Genomic DNA, 23,007 nt, shown 5'->3' with positions numbered 1-23,007 from the left:
ATATTTTCAAACAAAATTACAGGGGAACGAAAAAAACAAAACGTCTTTTTAGAAATAAATCTGTGAAGTCATTTTTTTCCAATCGACATCTCTCTGAGGTCCAAGATGGCTTTTGAAATTTACCAATAACTCGTCGCCGATACCGCGGTGCCAAGTTGGACAGACAAAACGGGCTGTCAAATACAGACATGTTTGCTGCTAAGGAAAAATAATAAAATAAAGAAGAGTAAAACATCACATATAATCCTAAACTATGTCACAGTCAAATTTCCAATCAGGATAATAATGTAACATTAACTGAGGTGTTTATGGGTTACTGACACACCGGGTGTTCCGCCTCAAATAACACTTGAGTTGAGGTGACCCTTCCCTACATTATGTTTCCAGAACAGGAAAGGAACCCACGTGAAGGTGGAGGAGGAGGAAAAAGGAAGCTAAGCTGAAACAGTTTTGTTCTTGAAATGTTTGTTACTTTAGCAGATATTATACAGCAGTCATACCGTATAACAGCTTGTGGTGATAATCTACGCCCCCAAATCACTGCTAAAAATATACAGTATAACAGCTGTGCCTCTCGTGTGATATTGCTCAAACATTTCTTTCTCCTGTTGTATGATAAAGACTTTCACGACAGCCTGCGAGTTCCTTTCCTCTCCCGAAGTAACATTAGGACGACATAATACCTGTCATAACAGGTAACGACAGATTATGGCACAGTCATAAAATAAATGTTCAGTGACAAAATCTTTGTTCTAAGGCAAGTACAGCTAGTTTTACAAAATGCTCCCCGAGTCCAAATTGTCCTATTTATTCATTGTTTGTTAGCGGCCCCCAGCTATTTGTCCTCTGTCATGCAGGGACCGACAATCGAACCTGCTCAAGGAATTAGCAGAATGCGGCATTGTGACACTCCCGTTGTAGCATCAGGTAGGAGTCGTCAACAGCCAGTTGAGTACTATGAAATGGTAAATAATGCAAAGACCAGCTAGTAGGGCTGTACCCGACCCAGAATTTTGTCAGTCCAATCGGATTTGGCTGTTCAATACGAAGATTCGACCGTTCGGCAGTTTTCCGAGTTCCCATGAACGCAGCGTCACTTCCCAAACAGATGACAAGTTTTCCGAGTTCCCGCAAACGCAGCATCGCTTCCTGCTTTGCAGCGCTTTCAGCCGGAGAGCCTCAGCCGTGTCCGCGTCTTCTAACGTAATATCAGGGAACGAGTCCATGGTTCCCCTTATTAATAATTCCTCACCGAGATATTATCCCTGTGCATTTTTGTAAGCGTCTATCTGTTTTATCCTATTATTGTCATGCACACTGACTGACAAAAACAAACAAAAATAAGTAAAATGACTGCTCGATTTGAAGAATCTCAGCCGACGGGTCTCCGACACATGGTTTGACTCGTCGACTTTCAGGGGGCAGCCCTACCAGTTAGTGATCCCAAATAAAGAGCAGAGCGGTAGTGACTATCTACCAGTGCTGTAATTTGGTAGGAGTGGGACAAATGTAAGTTCTATTTTGATTTACAATGCAAGTGCCTAAGCTTTCGTTTTAGTTTACCTCATTTTATCTTATTTCATTTTCTCTTTTATTTTTTTTTAATTTTTAATTTTTTTTTTAACACTCCCACTCCCTCCTTAGACCTTAAACAAATAGAAAATCAAATCGTAGACAAACCCAAAGTTAAATATTCACCACCAGCACTACCACAGAAAATATCTCCAACAGTATTTTTTTTTTTTTTTTCAGTTCCGGCACAAGTTGTAGATGAGTGGAAATGTTTCCGATCGGTGGGACAGGTTTGTCTCATTGCCCTCGTACTGACGATGGCCCGGGTGTCTGCAGCCCCCCTCCCACCCCCCCATCGTATCCTGAGCTCTGCCATTAAACCCCAACACACTATGAACGCCTATGACTCGATGATATACATATGAACACATTCATGAGTTTTTCTTTCATTATAAACAGTGCTAATACACACACACACACACACACACACACACACACACACACACACACACACACACACAGACACACACACACACACAGACACACACACACACATACACACACACACACACACAAAATAAACACGTCCTTTGTAAAAGTTCAAGGAAACATTTGGCATTTGTCTTTTTCTTTTTAATGGCTTCTGGTTTTCTTCCAAATAAAAAAAAAAAAAAAGGTAAATTGATGACGGGCCTCGTTCACGTGGATGTTATAATTCTACCGACGGAGCCCTTTTTTTCTGCGATGTTCTGCGATGCTTGCGCGCGACCTCGATGAATGAAGGCGCAGCACTGACCGCTCAGCAAACATTTTGTCTTGTGCTGCCCCTGGTTTGAGACCGACGTCACCAGTGAGTCCAACAGACCTGCTGGTGAACTGCGCAACAATCTGCTCTACCAACCGGCCCGTCTCACGTCGCGTCTCAAACGCAGACCGCGCCGCCTCGCGACGGACTGCGCCGGAGCCGTCGAGTCTCTGAGACGGCCGCAGTCTGCTCTGGGGTAGGTGGGTGGTGTGCGCGGCATGTGTCGATCGCGGACACGATCTGGCTGGTGGAGTCTGTTCTCTTTTGGCGGAATGATGCCGGAGATGCTTCTCCTTGGAAAGTTGAGAAGTTGAAGGTAAGAATGGATGGATGGATGGATGGATGAACGGATGGATGGATGGATGGATGGATGGATGGGTGGATGTGTGGATGGGTGGATGGATGGATGGATGGGTGGATGGATGGATGGATGGATGGATGGATGGATGGATGGATGGATGGACAGTCTGTTGGACGTTCGGCCCGAATCTCTCCCGGAAACCTCTCTCCTTGCCTTTTCCTCTGTCTCAGGGCCCGTTCTCGTTGTAGTGGAGGGAGATGGGCCGGTCGCGCTGCACAGAGGGCATGTAGGGCCAGTTGTAGCTCGACCCCGACAGCAGCATGTCGCGAAGCAGAGTCTCGATGGGCGTCTTGCCCACCAGACGCACAAAGAACAGCTGCTCGATCACTGGCGAGGAGACGATGCGCAGGGAGGGGAGGCGCAGAAGAAGGCGCCCAAAGCGGTTTGGCTGGCTGGGATACTGGTTCCTCACGTATTCCTCCAGGGCACACTGGGACTTCTCCTGGATGCTCTCCACGTGAGCCACATCTGACAGGCCCATGGCGTCTACAGGGAGGGGAGAGATAGAGTAGGTGAGTTGAATATGAAGCGAGAGGGGATCGATGGGACACTCAGATACCCCTTTCCCACCAATTGCATTTTGAGAGTTCTCAAGTTGACATATTGTAAAACACATCATATTGTATTGAGTCGGAGCCTACTTTTTCTTAAAATAACTGGAACGCACAAGCTGCAGGCTCCAGGCTCACGGGCACTGGGGGTCGCCGGCTTCGTCCACCCCACTGGTTTTCAACATTCCCTACCAAATTGTCCCGGTTTTCACCACAATGACAATATAAAAATATTAATAATAATAATGTTATACCTGCTTTCAGCACTTATCCATGATTATCATGTTCTGTCCGTCTCATTACCTAACCCAATAAAAAAACTGTTGGTCGCGCACGGTAGAATTGCTGAGATAATAGATTATATTAAGATGCCAAACATAAGCGATAATAATAATAATTTAATAATACTAATACTAATAATATTAATAATAAAATGCATATGGTGCATACATGTGCGCGTGCATGAAAGTGCATAACAACATGGAGGCATTGATGTAATGACATGGCTATTGGGCCTGTTTTTCCCATGGAAAAGCAAACCGGTTCGGAGAAGGTTCGCAAGTTGAACCAACTGCAAACCGGCACCAGCACCAGCCCAGCACCAGAACTAGGTTCGCGTTGGTGGAGGGGGTACCACTGTACCAAACATACTGTAATAGAACACATTCTTTGCAGGCAAACAGGTGAATTACCGTGGCATTTATTTCATTGGTTAAAACCAGTTTGATCAGAAAGTGGAGATATATGGTAGATGCACCTGAGGAAGTAGGTTAAAAAAATAATCTGCATGTTAGGATATGGATTAAGTGATATCAACTGAAAAGCCGATATTAGAAAGGCCAGCTCCTCACATCCTGCTCTCCCCCCTACGTTTTCTCCAAATGGAAAATGGGGACGTGGTGAAAGAAAAACGATTTCAACCAACACTACTATCTAATATCAATGACTCATTGACAGCCCAAACAAGGGTCTCACTTGAAATTAATGATAGGCAGCCGATGTTATAGATATTAATAAATACTTAAGAAGACATGGACAAAGCAAAAATCAATGAGGCTAACTAGCTTTCAGTTGATAGCGGATGGATGCCCCGACGCTCAGGTCGACTGCAAATCGCGAGGCGCGCTTGGTGCAGAGGCCCGGCCAGCCGAGCGTTCCATCAGGGAACGTCTCGTTTCCCTGCAGCTGGTGGTGGTGGTGGTGCACTGCCTTTCACCTCCTTACACCTCCTCTTCCACCTGCCCCTGCCCTCAGATTAAGTCTGGCACAGCCGGCACAGAGTGTTACGCTGCGTGTGATACTTTTCACACTTATGGCGCGGCGGGGGAGAAACACGAGGGGGGGGGGATTTGGCGAGGGAGGTCAGAAATGTGTGCACTCCAAACAATGACACATTCTACTGCACTCAGACGCATACTGTACGTGAAGTTCAACGCCTGGTGATTGCCGGCTCTGTCCCCTGAATGAACCTCATTTTAAAAAACGGCTGCCTGCCCGGCGAGGGTCATTCTGCCCCTCGTGATCCCTTTCTTAGGTCCGCTACGCTGAAGCGCCAGCCTGGAGGTTTCAAAATCCGTCACACTGAATCGCAGGTCCCCTTTGTCATCCAGCGCTTTGATCTGACCCCTGCCCTGCTGAGCTTCAGTTAAATGCAACAAAAGATTTAATTTGCCTCATATTTTTACAGTGTGGGGCGGCCCGCACACATTCACCGGGGGCTTCCAAGAGTCCCATCGGCCCCGGGAGGATCGCACCTCCAGGCTATATCCTCCTCCATGGAAGGGGCAGCTGGACGGTGTTTCTTTTATTCGCTTTTTGTTGAACGGGTCCTGCGTGACAAGGCAATTGCCGCCTGGCTGGAATTAACAGAGCTGTCGGCGCGACTGAGCCCCCTCACGTGCCAAAGCGACAGCTCCGCGGGCGGCCCTCGACCAAGCCAAGCACCATGTTCCTTTGTCTGATCCTTGGGCACATACACAGGGTCAGGGGGAGGCGTTTTGGGGGAGGTGGTGAGGGATCAGAGCGGCATGGCTGAGATGCCCATCCCCTGATGTGGGCTGATGGGGCCAGGACTAGCTGGGAGAAGGAAAGGCGGAGTCCTGGAAGGCGTAGGTGAGAGGTGATTGATGTTTGTCTGACCTTGTTAAGTCATCTGACCACGTTAGGGGGAGACCGGTTTATAAGTCGATCTGTTCGATAAGTGTTTGCATGTGTGTGCACTGGCAGTCTAACAAGAGTTAGCCCCCCCCCCCATAATTTGGTTGTGCACACGACCTTCTTTGTGAAGGACAAAACTGCCCAAACATCCGTCTTTTTGTAAATGTCGTCGTAGCTGTCTATGTGTATCTGTCTGTATCTGCGAGTGTGCGCACAAGCCTACCGTTACACAGGGAAGTCACATGGTGCTGCTGAGGGCTACGGGGTTATGTAGGTCATGGCTGGGGCTGTGGCAAATCCTCCTGACTAAAACCCACCATGCATAATTCAACCCCCATGATGGGGGCTGGGGTCTCGGGGCAGGAGCTGGGCTTGGGGCTGGGTCTGGGGGAGCGAGGGGAGGAGGAGGGGTGGGGGGGTTGGAGCGCGCAGGGGGGGGGGGGGGGGGGGTGTGCAGGGGGGGAGGGTAGATGACTGTTTTCAATAATAGATGGGAGCACGGAGGAGAGAGAGGCTGATGACAGAAACGTGAATGGAGAGATGGATCTGCAGCCACCCACTTGGAAGAGAGCGCGCTGCCAGAACTATAGGTATAAGCAGAGTGGATGTGACAAGCCGTGTGTGAGAGAAGAGGGGGTAAGTGCTTTAAAAACAAGGGCAAGAGACACCTCCTTGTTGGCTCCCTCCCTGCCCCCCCGTCCCCCCCCTTGGGGGTCACAAAAGCGTGATCCGTCCATGAAGTCTCCCGGATCTGACAGTATTTTGGCCGGCTCTGGAGCCTGACGACCATTGTGATAAACCTCAACCGGGGTTTGTAAGTAATATCAGAGTGACTCCATCGCCGAGGGGATTTCATGAGATCCAAAACAATCACATTATGGTTTCATCTTGTATACACGTCTATTGCCTGCTACAACAGTGTGGATCTCACAGCTCTCTTGGTAGACTAGAGCACGGGGCGAACATGGCCAGTTTACTGTTCGAATCCTATGGTAGCTGGTTACACTGCAAAATAATTTTAAGTAAATAATAGTATATTTACTTTGTGTCGAGTATTTGTATAATCATCGTCTGATCATCTGTGATGACACCATCAGATATTTGCAAGCTGAGTGGTGAATGGTTTGCACTGGGGACCGGGGACTCATCACTGTGTCGTTTTATGAGTTAATTTTCCCCAAAACGCAATTTCTTCTTCAAAAGTTCAGTTTCGCCGTGAGTATAGCTTAACAGCGGAGAACGGTGGACACAGAAAGTGAACACGGAGGGAGGTTAAATTAAGTGGAGAAACTATCCCCTACCACAGACAAATGACACGATGAACTTGGAGAAAGAGAATACAGGCTGTGTAATTTGTGGTCGTCACAAGGCTGTAATTTGAGGCTGATCAAGGCGGCGGAAAGTCCCTTGTTAAAGGTCACCGTGAAATTAAAAATGTAATCTCATTCTTGTTATCTCTTTTAATGCGCACTTAATTTACATCTATTTAACACTGTTTTAGACCTCCAATATTTATTTTTATTTTGGTGTTTCCAATCCTTTATTTTCTCGAGGTCATGCTGCACATGCGGCGGTAAACTAACTAAATTGTCCAACTAACGGGAAAAAAGATCCCACTTGACCATTCGGAAATATGAAAAAATTGTGAAAGTTTGCGGCACTCCAGATGCTGTTTCATGGAGTCTTTAAAGATATATAAAAAAAATAATAATACAGATTTGAAACCTCTTTGGGTGGAGCTTGAACATGATGGGGCCCCCAGCAGGGTAACCCAGCCATGGTAAGTGAAGCGATGTTTACCTGTCCACCCCTCACTTCAACCAGATGTTAAATGTCAACAAATGCCTTACTGGTGATCTCTAAGTGGCCTTTTAGAAATCCAATGGTTAATGTGCAGCGTGGTCAATTTATCAAGCGAGCACCCACCGACGAGGGGTCGAGGTGCTCAGCGCGAGGGAAGAAGGCTTAGTGAAAGCTAAAGGTTATACTGACAACGAAAGGTTAGGCTGGGGCAATTGAATAGCAGCATGACCGATTTGAGCCAGACACAAGCTGCTATGCATACAGTCAATAAGTGCCTCTTATAAATGAACGGTCAAGTCGCGGTCAAATTCGCGGCGGCTGAGGGCTTTGAGTGACTATGAGGAGAGCTGGAGCGCAAGCAGTTACACATGGGGCCAATATGGTGATGTCTGGCATAGGAGGTCACATCTAGGTCAAGCTCGCTGGTGATATGACCCATCTGAGGTGCTCCCCTTTTATTCGAGGGGAAAGAAAAATGCTTTACTGAGAGGCATGTACTTTACAAACTGCAGTGAAAGACTCTCCCAGCCTATAAAAATAAGCAGCTTTGCTAATATTAGTTCACTAAAGACCTGACGATAAAAAAACTACAGCCACAAAGTCCAAGTGAATTCATCAGATTTACCGATAACAATATGACATCATCAGCAAACCCGCTGTTCCAATATTTTCTCAATTATGCTTTAATTGATCAATTTGATCAATTAACTGATCAATTTATCGGAACTGATCAATATTATTTTCAATGGCTCAAAGACGCAACAATTGAAATGCAGACTAAGCATTTTTATAAATTATGTACTTTGTAAGGATGATGGATTTTATGGTAGTAACCTAATAATAAGTACACAATGGAAGAAAAAGTCAAAAGCCGGAACTTCCAGTCATCTGAAGCCCAACGATCATTTCTTTTAAACTTAAGTCTTAAATGTTCACTGTGTTATGATTTGCATTCGGCCGCGCAGACACTTTACGAGACCAGTAAGTCTCAGAAGGTGTCTGATACCTAAACACAGTTTTTAACCGCCCTCTGAATACGCCGTGCGTCGCCGCTCACCGGAGGTGAAGAGCACGATGGACTTGAGGCAGGAGTACTCGGCCGTGTCCACCTGCAGAGCCTTCAGCTTCTCCACCTGCTCCTGGAAGACACGGATGTGGTCCATGAAAGCCACCACGCGCTCGGCCGACATGGGCGAGGCGTGCAGGCCGGCCGCTGCCAACAGGGGGGCGACGTGGAGCGGCATGGAGCACTGGGCGGCGTTCAGGACGAACAGCTCGCTCCACGACATACGCAGCAGCGCCACCTAGAGGGCAGGAGGAATGGAGGGGGGGGGGCAATACTTAGCATGACAGGTCTGTTTGGAGCTTGGTTTTTTGGAAAGTAGAGTGACAAGAGTCGGTATATTATTATGTGTGTTTAGAGGGGGAATAATAATAATGTGCTTGTGTTGCTGAGGTGACATTTATGATACAACATTGACACGTCGATGGCGTCACGTGACCAGGGCCAAGCCTGCCAAGGATGTAAGTGAATATTTATAGTTTGGATGCCTGCGCTGTTGCCAACGCATTGCAGCTGTTACAAATCAAACTGTACAGGGTTCATTTAAGTGCCTGGTTACATTTAATGTCACGACTCTGGCACGGGGAGGCATTACGCTCCCCATGCCATGGAAGAAAGATCAAATGAGTTTTGATAACAATTGAGGCCACGTCAACATATTTCAATGTTTACAAGGACAACTTTATTCTTGGGCAAAGATTAATGTATGTTTCCCCTCATTTGGTATCACAGTGTGAAAATAAATGACGGGGTATTAATTAATTCGATTAGTTGGGGTGATTATTCTGAAAAGGAACCAAATTCTTTTAGCCTTTACTTACTGACCCTAATTCTAATAACCATATAGATGAATGCGATCGATGACAGTCAGTGCTCAGACACAGCAGCTGTACTGCGACCTATTCTGGTTGGGCACCTCAACAGCGGGCGGTCGGCTCACCTGGTCCATGAGCTGCAGGTCGGGGAAGAAAGGGATGTTCTTGGCCCATTCCACGGCGCTGAACAGGAGCCGCGCTGCCAGTTCGCAGATGTTCTCGATGCCCATCAGGTTATTTCCCTGCATGCACTGGGCCCCGTAGCGGGAGGTGGGGTAGGGCTCGGCGCGCAGCAGCAGGGAGATGAAGCCAGAGAGGTAGGGCTGGCTGTTGTACGGGTCACTGCCGTTCGTCAGGTACTGTCCCGGGCTGCTCTGCGAGTTGGACATGCGCCCCCTCTGGACGGCTGGAAAAAAACAAACAAAAAAAAAACAGATCGGGCAGAGGCGGAGGGGACGGTTAGAATTCAGGGTTTTTATACACTTTTTATACACATACAGAATTATCTTTTTGCTTTGTTTGATTTGTTTTTTGTTTTCATGGTTAATTGTCTTTTTTCTAATTTTGCTTCTTCCAAATTTCTTTCCTTCTCATCCATTTCACCCTTGTATGTTTCTTTTTTTTTTTGTTTCTTCCCTCCCTCACTGCACTGCCTGTAGCAGATCATCTCATCCCCGTGTAATAAACAGTAAAAGTCGGAGCGCTTGCAGCTTCTCTGTCATCAGGTTGTCATTACCAGGTCCTCCAGGGCTTAACCTTTTGATTTAGTAGGCCCGTGTGATAGTAGGCCTATCACACAGCGCGATAAACCACAACCCGACGCCCGGTCTGACGGGGGCTCTGTACGCTCTCTGGGATGAAATTAAGCGAAGAGAAAAGAAGAGGACGGGTGAAGAAATGGATGGAAGGGGTGAAAAGAGGAGAGGAGACGATATAGGAGAGGAAAAGGGAGAGGAGAGGTGGGTGGATGAAAAATAGAAACGGGGAATTTTCTCCAGCTCTAAATACGCCTCCAACTGGCCGGCCGAGGCCGCTCCAACACCACCCTGCATCACTGAGTAATGACAAGGCGCAGCCGGGAAACATATAACACTTTCTCACACCTACACACACACACACACCTACACACACACACACACACACACACACACACACACCTTCCCCCCTCTAACTGCCAAATGGCTTAGCCTGAGGGGAAGAGGGCACGCAGAGGCCAAGCTCTCTCTCGCACACACACACACACACACACACACACACACACACACACACACACACACACACACACACACACACACACACACACACACACACACACACACACACACACACACACCAAACCCCCTGTGTCGAGCAATGATGATGCGGTGAGTGCTCAAAGGCCCATTTGGAAAACACCTGTTCAGTCATCCTCGCTGTCTGACTAATAACTCCATCTACTGTTACAAAGAGAGAGAGGGCAGGAGTGAGAGAGGAAGAGAGAGAGAGAGAGAGAGAATACAAATGTATAGTAGAGAGTGAAAAAAAAGAAATAGAGCAAGGGCAATGAAAATGCAAGAGAAGGAGAGAAGGGGGGAATGTGGTAAAAAGGTGAAACAGAGAGATAAGGTGTACAAAAGGAAAACTGAGAGGTGATAACATGGAAAAAAAAAAAGAGGAGATTGAGGTCACAGGGAGGGGAGAGGGGTGTGTGTGTGTGTGTGTGTGTGTTTTGTATATTTGAATATAGCATGAGAGCAGGTTCAGGGCAGAGCTAAGTGGTTTACATGAAGAAACAGGTGGGAGGAGGAGGAGGAGGAGGAGGAGGAGGAGGGGGAGGAGAAGGGGGGAGGAGCGGGGTGGGTGGTTAAAAGGAAGAGACAAGGCCACGGTTTGGAAAAGTCTTTTTGAACCCGGGCATCACCTGTCACCTCCGCCACGGCAGCTGTGTCAATTGAACGCGCCGCGGCGTGTCCGAAACGCAATGGGGGTCAAATCACTCACAGGCGCCGTAAAAATGCGGTTAATTCTGCCACCCCTACCGCCGGCCCACCCTCCCCCCACCCATACGCAGCATAGCCAAAATAACTCTGAACAAAAGGTGTTGACCTTTGGAAAATACTAGCTTTGCCTGTGCGGCCGTGTCACCCTCGCTCCCGGAAGGAAGAATGTCGTCTCCTTGGGCAAACAACGGCGTCTCGCCCTGTGACACAATGGGACATTCCGCCTCGCTCACGCGCGTCAGAGCGCGAGGCTCGGGTCCGGCTCGGCACTAAACAGCTGTCAGCCCCAGCCGCACGTGGCTTTCCCAGGATTCGGGCGGCACATTCGAGAAAGCCCAGACGGAGTGTTGGGAAGTGGTGTGAAGGTGCGGGATGCGCGGGGGCGTCCACGTGGTGAAACGGGAGTCGGGCGGTGCTGTTCGTTCGTCTTTAAGGGACAGCGGTGGTTTCGGTCGTCCTTTGCTTTTTTTTGGGGGGCCACATCAATGAAGATTGGACCCAAACTCCCTTCCGATGTGGATCTGAATTACAGCGGGAGTTTTATTTGATATATTTATTATCGACACGAATTGTATTTACATTCCATGCGACGATCTGATATTTCTTGCACACATTGCCAAGATTTGACGCAGTTTCAAGAGTAAACTGTCGGTTCACCAATTAATGTTAAAGGGAGCAACTTGTGACCTCAGAGCTACTAATCTGGTGTGGTTTTGATCACGGTTAATCCTGCCGAGGGCAAGTGTGCTGGATCCACTTGACTTCTCAAAAGCCTCATTGTGAGGTCACTGCTGGCTGAGTGGATGAGCGCTTGAACACGTCTGACTGAAGAAGACACATGAGAGAGAGAGCGAGCGAGAGAGCGAGAGCGACAGAGAGAGAGAGAACCAGGCTCCGGATGAGAAAGGATAAGAAAAGATCTAGACAGAGCAGGGTGGGGAGGGGGTGATAAGAGTCAGATCTGGGTGTCTGCCATAATCTTAAGGTCTCCTGTGTAGCTCAACTCCGTGGTTGAGGCCCAGAGCCTCAACCACGAGGCCCAGAGCTTACCTCCACGGAACGCAACTAACAGACCAAAAGAAAGGTGCTTCAAAACCTCTCTCGACATTTGTTATTATTTGCCGATCAAAACACATCTCAAAATGAGCATAAAAAGGATCTACCAAAACCACAGAGGGGGCCGCTATGATCCATCTGTAGCGCCGAACAAAAGGAGGTTTCTGGGATTTGGGGGGGGGTTAGTAGCACCATGGGATGTTTCAGCCGCAGTCGCTTCTCAAAATGCCACCTCAGCAAAGGGCAGCTGGCAAACTCTGCGCTTCACTGCTCGGCTGTCCCAGATTAGCCCCTGGGCCAGACACTGAGTGGAATTACACAGGGCCGGGGCAGCTCAATACAATTAAGGCCAATTTAGACTGAAAGGTCATGTTGCCGGGCCCAGATAGGAGCCTGTTAGATTTGGGCTCCATCTGATTGCTCAGAAGGACTGGGAGCTTCTCTTTTAAAAATATCAAGTGTCGCTAATAAAAGGGGAAAAACGTGACCCAAAGGTACCCAAACGTTTCTGTTCCACACGGCGCCGCAGCTGTTTATTCGCGAATATGTGTGTGTGTACGTGTGCGCGTGTGTGTGCGCGTGTGTGTGTGTGTGTGTGTGCGTGCTTGCGCGCGTGATGACACTCGGGTGTTATTCCTGTGGCCCTCACAGCACCGTATTCAGCGCTGCCCTGAACTTTGACCCCTGGGGATCGTCGTCCTCAGCAAAACGCGGAGCTCTGCGGCGACGTGCCGAGCGAGTGAGAATGAGAAGAAATATGAGTGACGTTGTTTTATCCAAGAGGAAATGACTGACAGTCAAGCCTTGCCGTATTAGCAAATTGGAGGGAATAATAAAGTGTCATCTCATCTTACCTACCAATGTGTTTCAAACGCAGTTTTCTGAGACCTTTAAGTCATCCAGGTCAACAGAATGAGGACTCCGATTCCTGGTGGTGGCAATAGACCTTTAATACACGTGAAAGCGTGTACAACAAACAGCGGCGGTGTGGGAGCCATGTAACCAAGATAGTGATGTGGAGACGGGGGAACGGAGGAACGGAGGGGTTTGCGTGAGAGAAACCCGTGGGCTTTAGCTTTTCTGAATGAATAAGTAAAGTTAACACTCTCTCTCTCTCCCTCCCTCCCTCCCTCCCTCCCTCCCTCCACTCTGTACACCGTTCAGCCTCCTTCGCTGTGGCGTTTTCAGCCTCGGCTGGCGGTGGCTCTGGGGACCTCTAATGTCGTCAATTTTATAGTTCGAGGTAAACGAGGAGTTCCGGTACTACTATTTACAGACGGAATCAATCATAGATCGGCCCGCGCTGCTCAGCTACACATACACAGAATCATCCGCCATGATCCACATCTATTGTCCCCGTGTGTTCCAGGCTGGATCAGTGTACCTCTCACATCCAGCTGTGACGGTCAAAGATGGAACCACTTTAACCTTGGGGCGTCGCTCGTGAAACGGGGTCAGAAAATCGGCCCGACGCCTTAAATTTGAAGTGCTGAAGTGAACCGGGCGGCACACAAACAGGTCGAGCTACTTAAGTCCCAAGCAGAGCACTCCCCTGCCGTCGCTGTCGATCAGCCTGATGGATGCAACGCACCTGGATTCAGCCAATCACACAGAGACTCTTTCCTTTCTTCTCCGCTCTTTTTTCCTTTTTCTAAAAGTCTCCATTTACTTCCACTTCCGTGAAATTCAATGATATTCCGACCGCTCCGGGGAACAAGGACTGCATTACCCATGAGCTGTGTCGCCCCTCTATCGCAGAGAGTTACTTTGACTCTCGGGTCGGGAAATTTAATTGTTGAAAACTGGTTCGGAAAATTTAAGATGTATAGCAGTGGATTAGTCACGGTGGCTTAATTGGCCATCGGTCTCTTTTGGTCTAAATGCATTTGGAACATTTTAAATCACCAGTTGCTTTTGGTGGTTGCAGAGATGCATCAAAATTAAACTGACACTGGTTGGTTAATAGTGGTTACGTCATCCTGATAATGTTAAAAAAAAACTGTCTTGGGCTGGGTGATGTAATATCGATATTGTGACATAAGACTCCATCCTAATGTTGTAACGAAGTCAAATGTTTTATTTAAGGCTGCATAACAGTAAAGTGATGCAATTCTTTTTTTTAACTTCATAAACTGTTCTATTTTCTAATCAATGACTCCACCTGCGTGTCCCTAATGTCCACATTACCAACGGGGGTTTGTTTTATAATTCTTGCGTGTAAATAACGGTGCAAAATAAACAATATTGAGGTATATGTCAAATTAATTCGGATTTTGTCAATAGCACCCAGCCGTAAAAGAGCCGCGCATGATTATTATAGTGCCATGTGAAGTCTTGTCACCCGAAGGCGTCGAGCCACACTGAAAACCAACACGCTCCCCGCATCCACCATGTTGCTCAAATATTAAAGTTAACCTTGGGGACGAGCTAACGGGCTCAAGCTAAAGCTGCAGAGTGTCTCTATAACAGAGGCTGGGAGGTAATGAGCCACATGGGGGAAGGGCTTTGTCAATGGCGGCCATTTTCCCCTGGGAGGTCTCCGGTGATGATGGGGGTACGGCCAAAATATAATTTTGTGACGTTTCCCTCATTTTCCACGGCAACAGTCTTACGGATTTTCAAACCCCGTTCCACTCTTGTAAAACGTCTTTGCGGTTTGTTTTTCTCCTCCGTAATATTCCAAATGCATTTTAATTGTCGGCCCGTGGGGATCCCGCTGCCATATGCAATTCAAGAGGTTGAATGATAAAAAAAAAAGAAAATAAAAGAACGCAATAAAATATGACGTAAAAACATGGCGGTATTGTGAAATCCATACCTATAAACCTAGACATACATTATATTGTTCAGTGCTACACCCGCATGGGGATGAAGTATTTAAGTACTTCAGCATGTCAATAAGCAGCCAAGTAACAGGCAAATGTTTTTCGGAGCAGGCCTGTGAAGGTTTGAACTTTATAGCGTTTTAACATCCAATTACCTGCTGCTACAATCCCGGTCTGGAGTGTGAATATAGTCAATATCATTGTCTCTGAGCCAACAACGTTCCAGTGGGGTATTTATTCACCACAGTGCCCCGGGTCAGCTCACACTGTTGGACTTTGACTTGTCCCTCTGTGTTATTCTATGTTTTACTTTCCACTGACCTAAATTTGACACCCAGTTGCATATTTGTCGGTGTGAACTAAAGGCCACAGGCACCAACAGCATTGTTTAAAGTGTAGATATTCAAGTCTGGTTGGAGGCTTTAGAAGAAGAAGAGAATTTAGAAATGCACGCCTTCTATTGTATGTGTGTGTGTGTGTGTGTGTGTGTGTGTGTGTGTGTGTATGCGTGCCTGCGTGCACGTGTGTGCATACACTCTCACTTGCATGTGCTATGGCTCTGCGGTGCAGGAGCTGAGGATAACCACAGCGGACACAACATGGCGGCACAGTGGCGCACACCTGTGTTCCGGACTCACTGAACTGTTATCGTTCTCAGGATCAAGGACCCTATGAGACCTAAAGCGTACGTCGTTTGGCCCGTTCCTAAACGTCCGAAGGGACTGTCAGGACGGTTCCTCCCGCATCACTGACTCCGACAAAGCCACAAATGTTGCACACACACACACACACACACACACACACACACACACACACACACACACACACACACACACACACACACACACACACACACACACACACAGAGAGAGAGAGAGAGAGAGAGAGAGACACACACACACACACACACACACACACACACACACACACACACACACACACACACACACACACACACACACAGTTGGGGTCCTCTGTGGCCCTCTGTGGCCAGTTGGATAGAGAGAAAAATACAACTTTGATCTGTCAATGTCAGAGCTCTTGTCCTATTAGAAAATAATTCAAAGCTGCTATTGGTGGATTTTCTTTTCTAAACGATGCTGTACAGGTTTAGGGCGGAAGTGGCATTAAGTCAAATCAAGGGAAATAAGTAAGTAATAAATAAGTCTTTTTTTTTTTAGGTACAGGTATTAGGTTTTAGCTATTTTTTACGTTTAGCGTTTTTCTTAAAAAAAGAATGGTCGCCATGAAAATTGTAAACATTCATTTAAATTTAACAAATGAAGTCATACATATGAAGAGAAAAGATGATCACATACTGTGGCGTTACATTCCAAACAAAGAATATATCAATAGTCACTAGGTAAATAATTATTTCGCTTTGAATTGTTCAAAAACCTTAATTAGTGGATTTTGGTCTTTTGGAGGAGTGGTGCATATATATTTATATATATATAGTTCAAGAAAGTATTTTCAATTCTCAATTCACAATTTGGATAAACAAACCCAGTGTTTATATAACCTGATTAATGTATAGCATATAGGCTCACTTTATCTGTGACTAAAATCGCTCAAAGTTAATAAGTAGTTTCCCCCGAGATAAAACGTTACTACGAGGGCTGGCAACATGAAGAAATGTGTCACCTTTTGGAAACTAGTGTTATGTCTTGTGTCGAAACTTTAGTTAGTTCAACTGGTCACTTTAAGAAGAAGAAAATCTGCATTGTTTACATTACATTACATACATTAGATTCTATCACTTCAATGTGTATCAGTATTACATTGCATAGCTGTTTTGTCTTCATTATTATTATTCCTTGTATTACACTTTATTTTTCTTGATGTAAATACTTTTATTATTTATATGACACTGCTCCTTTGTATTTTAGACTTTTTAAATACTGTTTTTCAATCATTTACTATGCCCTTATTTTACTTATTATTTAAAGTTGTGTTGGCTCTGAGACCAGTTATCCAGTATACGACAATAAACTTGAAAACAGTAAAAGGAGCGCACTTAAAGAAACACACAAATAAGATTCCTATTTATAACCCCACACGTTTCATCTTTTTCAACCAATAGAACAAGGAGATCAAAAGTGACGTATCGATATTTACAACCTTTCATTTTTGTCAGGGCGCTTTCGAAACCTGAAACAAACGTAAGGTTAAAAGGATTTTGCACGCATCAGGTTTCGGAACGCACACGTTCTCTCCCCTGTTGCACAATGTGAAGGAACAATCACCTCTGGGGAGCCAAGCAGTTGTAATATTCCTGCAACTTTGATCTGCCGCACAAACTTGAAAATCCAGGCCGCGCAGAGATGTGAAGGCTTTCGTAATGAAATATTCGATGACATCAGAATATGGTCACGTTTTCCATTGTGTTTGAAGAATTATGTTTTGAATCTATCAGTGGCCTATGTTGGTGAGATAACTTGCCTCGGGCAATTTGAGGCATTTTAAACACCTGCGTTCTGGCCTTAATTCAGTGTAGACCTACTTATGCGATAATAATAATAATAATAATACTACTACTACTACTAATAATAATAACAACAATGATAATAAAAATAGAACCTTTCATACACAACATGCATGTCATGGTGCTTTACGTCCATGGATGTAAGCCGCACTTGTTTGTTGTGTTCTGCGGACAACTATTACGCTCCAACTCGCACATTCAGACCGTATTGACAGGGTGCGCACGTTTTGGTTGTGCATTAGAAATGAAAATATTAAGAGAAGATAAAAACAATCTCCCAGAGATTGGAAATGTGTCTTCTGTCTCAGAGAGACGTTCCCCAATAGACACCATATTGAAACAAGCTGTCAACACACGCACACGCACACACACACACACACACACACACTGCATATGGGTAAATAAACAATAGAATATCAGTGTGTTATTTCTGAATACAAGTGGGAGAGCTGCAGGACGCGATTTAGCGCCACTTTGACCTCAAATGCACTGACAGATGAGAACTTGGCACAAGTGCGCGGCTGGAGCCAGGCCGCGGTTCCAAACGTGCGCGGGGCCGCGACCGTGGCCGTGACGTCGGTTAAATAACGAATCCGGATCCCAGCGAGCGGGACGTTGAGGGCCAGACTTGTTTATGTCGTGTAAAGGTTAACAGACCGCGGTGCGTCAGGAGATCTCCTCGGGTTCATTGTGTCAGAAAGGGGCATGACACTGTGTACACTACACACTGACTCCAGGCCTCCAGCTTTATTCCCACATAATCCCTATTTATAGTTTAGGGAAGGCAACGGGGAGGTTTTTTTTTTTAATCTATTCAGTTCAAGAGCTCACTCTACTTTTTCGTTTGTTTTTATAAATTAAAAAACGTTTTCAAATGGTGTGTGTTTTCTTTGCCTCGCCCCATAGATTCTACATTTTCCAGACACTGTTTGTAAATAGAGAGCACTATTTGACTATTAATGAACATTTTGGTGATGATTATTTAATGATGTTTAGTCGCTAAACCTCGGTAAACCTTTGTTTTAAGTGTGTGTGTGTGTGTGTGTGTGCGTGCGTGCGTGCGCGTTATCCAGACAACAACAACAGACAAAAAAGCATTTCCATGAGCCCAAAGCCTCCGCCAAAGGAACATTTCTGCATCACGTGGTAAAATGACCACGAGCAGCGAGGCGTTTCCAGCGCTGCTGTTTTTGGACTAATTGACCCGTTGTTAATGGCACAGAACAGTACAGCGGCGTGTCCTCTTATTACTGTGGGTGTCGGAGAGCAAACACCATCATTAATAGGGTAACAAAGGAGCGGGACACAATAAATGCAGGGTGGGATGACTAGGACACACATCTATGGACGATAATAATAATAATAATAATAATAATAATAATAATAATAATATCATAAAAGTACCAAAATAAATGGTTATGGTGATTTTTGTCCTGGAGCTGTTGGTGCCCAGGCTTTAAAGGAGCGTCACTTTCAAACAGGCTCTTGTTTGCTGAAGTATTTTGGCAACTTCATTTAGGCACGGTCAATTGGGACACGTCCACGCAGCCACACGCATTGCACACGGAAATTGTCTTATACCTTCTCTCCTCATGCCGACCTTCAGGCACTTCTTCAGCCGGCAGTACTGGCACTGGTTCCGGTGGTGCTGGTCGATGGGACAGTCCCGGTTCCCCCGGCAGGTGTAGCTGAGGTTCCGCCGCACCGAGCGCTTGAAGAAGCTCTTGCAGCCCTCGCAGGTGAACTGGCCGTAGTGCTTGCCGCTGGACTTGTCCCCGCACACCATGCAGTCCACGTTGGGGATCTTTTCCCCGGAAAGTCCGTCGTTGCCCGGCGTGGATCCGTTGGGCGTCCCCGGCGTCCCGCCCGGCTCCTGGCCGCAGATCTGGAGCTGGGACCCCGGGTCAGCCGAAATGTTCTCTTGCCATTGGTTTACTACCATTGCCATGCTATCCCCAACACTTTGGTTGAACCACAGAGAGGATCAAACTCCGTTGCGCGGGGGAGGGAAAAACAAGGCAGGGCGAATAAGAGCTTCCCACCTACTTTAAAGGAGACACCAGCGAGCTTTTGTTTTATGTATCTTGGTGCGTATCACTCAATTATTATTATTATTATTATTATTATTATTCTAGTTCTGTAAACTTGTATTAAAGTTTACAAAAACAGCAAGGTATCGACATGGTCAGACCACTACAACTCCCACTCCTCTTGTTCCTCACTGTCCATGAATCCATAAACACGCTCCCCTCAAGGAGAAAATCACTTGGGGTGAGGGGGGTTGGGGTGGGGGGGGGGGGGGGTCGGTGGGATGAGGCGTAGGATCAACCTGGCACAAGGAGAGGGGTTGGAAAGGACCGGAAACTCCAAAGATGAAACAGTCAAACGGTCCCACTCTTCAACAACAAAAAAAACCAAAAACGTCTTCCGACAATGTTTGGCGTATTAGTCGCTTTCGCTTGGAGATCTCCGCCACGCGTAAAAGCGCACGGCGCGTCGCTTGAGTGACCCTTGTCCGGTTACTAATACAACCACAACTCTTCCCTCTCAACACATTTGAGTATTGTCAAAAAAAAAAAGGGGGGAAAATTAAACCCTCCTGGAAACGGCAAAACAGCAAAATCTCGGAAAGCAAGTCCTGTTTTTTTGTTTTTTTTTCTCTCTCTCTCTCTCTCTCTCTGGTTCTCGTGCGCCTCTCGGAGGTTCGGTGGGGGACGCGTCCGTGCGCGCTCTCGTAGCACCGGCGTGTTGTCCGCAGAAGTTGTCCGCCAGTCGAGTGCGCTTCACCCCTCGGCTGTCCGTCCCATCTACGAGAACCATCGCTGGATTTTTGGTGAAAGTGACACTAAACAGGCTGACTCGTACGCGGTCTCAGGCCATATACGGGCATGGCAGCCAAATAAGGGCATCCTCGCCCCGCCCACATGCAGAGGTGCGTCACGCACGGCCGGCTCCGATTGGTCGGGGGGCGAGCGAGGGTGGGTGAGGGGTGGTCTGATTGGACCTCGGTCCACACGGCCGCGTTTGATGGACGGAGAGGGGTTGGACTGGGGGTGGGGGCTGGGGGGCTTGTGAAGCCACAAGTACCGTGGAGGGGGTCGGTGTCCCACTCCAGAATGGCCTCGAATCAACCGTGAGTTTAATAGAGATAATGTGAAGATTTGTCTTAACACTTATAACTTTAATTTTTATTAAAAACAAATAATATAAACTATATAAACTATATGTAGCCTATATAATAATAAAATAAATACAAATAAGTATTCTTCCTCTTCCTCTTGTTCTTCTTCTTCTTATTATTATTATCATTATCATTATTATTATTATTATAATAACGAAGGCTTATTAATTTATTGCGTTTTGTTCTCTTTGAGTGTTGTCTTTAATCGTTCTAAGACCACATTGTATTAGTTAATTAGAATTACAGTTCAATATCCACGAAAAAAAAAAAAAGAATCGACTTTTCATCCTTTAAACCTATTAAAAGGTTACAATTCCGAGCTTGGACGCGTGCTGCAGCGACAACATCTTGTGTGTGCACAGGACTAACAAAAAGGTGGCAAACCTCGCACAAGGACCACGAAGCCTTAAATGGTCGAGCGGTTGAGAAAGTGTTGATTCTGTGGGCCCGTTGTGTGTGCGTGGCTCCGCCGGCTGGACGCGGGCGCACAAAGGGCTCCTGCGGTAATTAACAGTGACAGTGTTGTTCTCTAATGGGGGTTTTCACGCCGAGAACAGCGGGGACCTGATTATTTCCCCAGATAGGTCTTGATATGTCATGTGAAGGTAATCCCTACAAGGGTCGAGTGTCCTCGTCTCACATGGTCAACGTGTTAAAATGATTTATTATTCAGAGTGGACACGCTCTCACTGTTTCTTCCGTCCAAAAGGAAAAGATTCAATGGACGGTCGAGTGGACTCATTCTCCTTAATTATATCACCCTGCATGCATCTCTGTCTATCTATCTATTTATCTATCTACCTATCCATCTGTAAATCATTGATCTGCACTGCAGCTATCAAGTTGTGCACGATTGCTTTGCACGCACAAAAAAAGTTTGCAGTCCTATAACAAGTGGAAATGCCTTCAGTCCGATATCAATCAATAATGTCATTGATCAGTTGCCTAAAATTTGACGCAGCCCATACTGTGAGCGCGCGATGCGGACCGACCTCCATAGTACCGCTATGAGATATATATACACACACACACACACACACACACACACACACACACACACACACACACACACACACACACACACACACACACACATATGGACCTGCGCCCAAACCGTGGCTGGTTATCGCACCATCCAAATTGCGCGCACGTTTACAATCTTTTTTTTAAGATATGGCTGTTATTTAAATGGCTTATGAACTCGAATGGGTTGTATTGTCATTGTAAAGAAAAAATGAAGGGAAAAGCAAATAAATTTAAAAAAAACACAAGAAAAAACAAACAAAACCCCACACAACGCTGTGCCGCTGCGGTTATTTCCAACGAGGAAAAAGCGAAGGACAAGACCCCACTTAAGGTCTGAGAGCCGCTCAGCTTGCCGGGGGCCATAAAGTTGGCCCCGCGCTCGGCTTAATTGCTGACACATGTAACCCTACCTGTCTTCCAATTAGCCCCATGACTCGCTGTTAGGGCATTTCGTGTGCGATTGGGTGGTGACCAAGGGCATTCGGAGCCCGATAATTAGAGTGTAATTCTATACAGTGGGGGCTTATTAGGTGGGCTGGGGGAATTTCATCAACTTTCATTGTGCGAGGCTCATTAATTGAGCATCAACCGCCGGGTTAGTAATGTTTGTGATGTTTACACATTAATCCTTCAGTGAGGTTAAATGCACCCAGGGAGTTGAGGTGGAAGGGTTTCTCATGCACTATGTGTGATTAAAAAAAATAGTGATCATTAATTAAAACATTCTGGAGCTTTATTAGCTTTGGACTCAATGATAGTATTATCTCTGTGTGTGTGTGTGTGTGTGTGTGTGTGTGTGTGTGTGTGTGTTAAACATAAATGAGACATGGCAAAGGAGCCACTAAATACATATAATTTTGAAATTTGAGGTTGACTTTTAGGCCTGTACCTCCAGACCACTCTCATATACATTGCCTATGCGTAACAGCTTTCGATTCCTTGACGAGAAACAACAGGTGAGCTTGTTTTTTTCTGTGACATTATCACAGAATTACATGACAACTTCCTGTTCACAGTGCAATAAGTAGTTAAGCATAAAGGCTAGTTTAAAAAAGAAAACAGCATGCGATTCCACAAATTAATACATGGGAAGAAAATAAACACCACATGGTTTACCAACAGAATGTCTTTCTTCCTGTTGTATTTGAGATTTAAAATGAACTTAAAAATATCTGTAATTCGCAGGGAAAACATTGTTGTGTAGATATGATCTATTCACTCCAAATGTATTTTGGATTAAATTGTCATCATTGTGATTGTCCAGTTGTCACCACATTCAACACCAACTTCTCTTTAAGGCTTAACCGACTTCACCAGAAAGCAATGGAACCCTCTGCAAGGCGAGCGGGTCGGACTTGAGTGCGACGCGGGTGCAGCTTGCACGAGAG

At 46.2% G+C, this 23,007-nt stretch overlaps 1 protein-coding gene across 1 annotated transcript; it reads right to left on the bottom strand.

Moving 5' to 3' along the window:
* Positions 1 to 20,195, bottom strand: nr2f5 (nuclear receptor subfamily 2, group F, member 5). Its single transcript, XM_080005117.1, has 4 exons — positions 18,994 to 20,195; positions 9,193 to 9,473; positions 8,247 to 8,493; positions 1 to 3,164 (listed from the first exon to the last, which is right to left on the bottom strand). Exons 1-4 carry the CDS (start codon positions 19,358 to 19,360, stop codon positions 2,845 to 2,847), a joined length of 1,215 nt encoding a protein of 404 aa, XP_079861243.1. The 5' UTR covers positions 19,361 to 20,195; the 3' UTR covers positions 1 to 2,844.
* Between the last annotated feature and the right edge of the window lie 2,812 nt (positions 20,196 to 23,007).

The sequence above is a fragment of the Zeus faber genome (assembly GCF_960531495.2).
Source record: "Zeus faber genome assembly, chromosome: 8".
Classification (NCBI taxonomy): Eukaryota; Metazoa; Chordata; class Actinopteri; order Zeiformes; family Zeidae; genus Zeus; species Zeus faber.
This window is presented reverse-complemented; position numbering and strand designations above follow the sequence as displayed.

Coding starts and splice junctions, on each gene's coding strand:
- nr2f5 (XM_080005117.1), bottom strand. CDS start 19,360: ATGGCAATGGTAGTAAACCAATGGCAAGAGAACATTTCGGCTGACCCG. Junction 9,474..18,993: donor GGTCGGCATGAGGAGAGAAG/GTATAAGACAAT, acceptor GTTTTTTTCCAG/CCGTCCAGAGGGGGCGCATG. Junction 3,165..8,246: donor CATCGTGCTCTTCACCTCCG/GTGAGCGGCGAC, acceptor CCCTCCCTGTAG/ACGCCATGGGCCTGTCAGAT.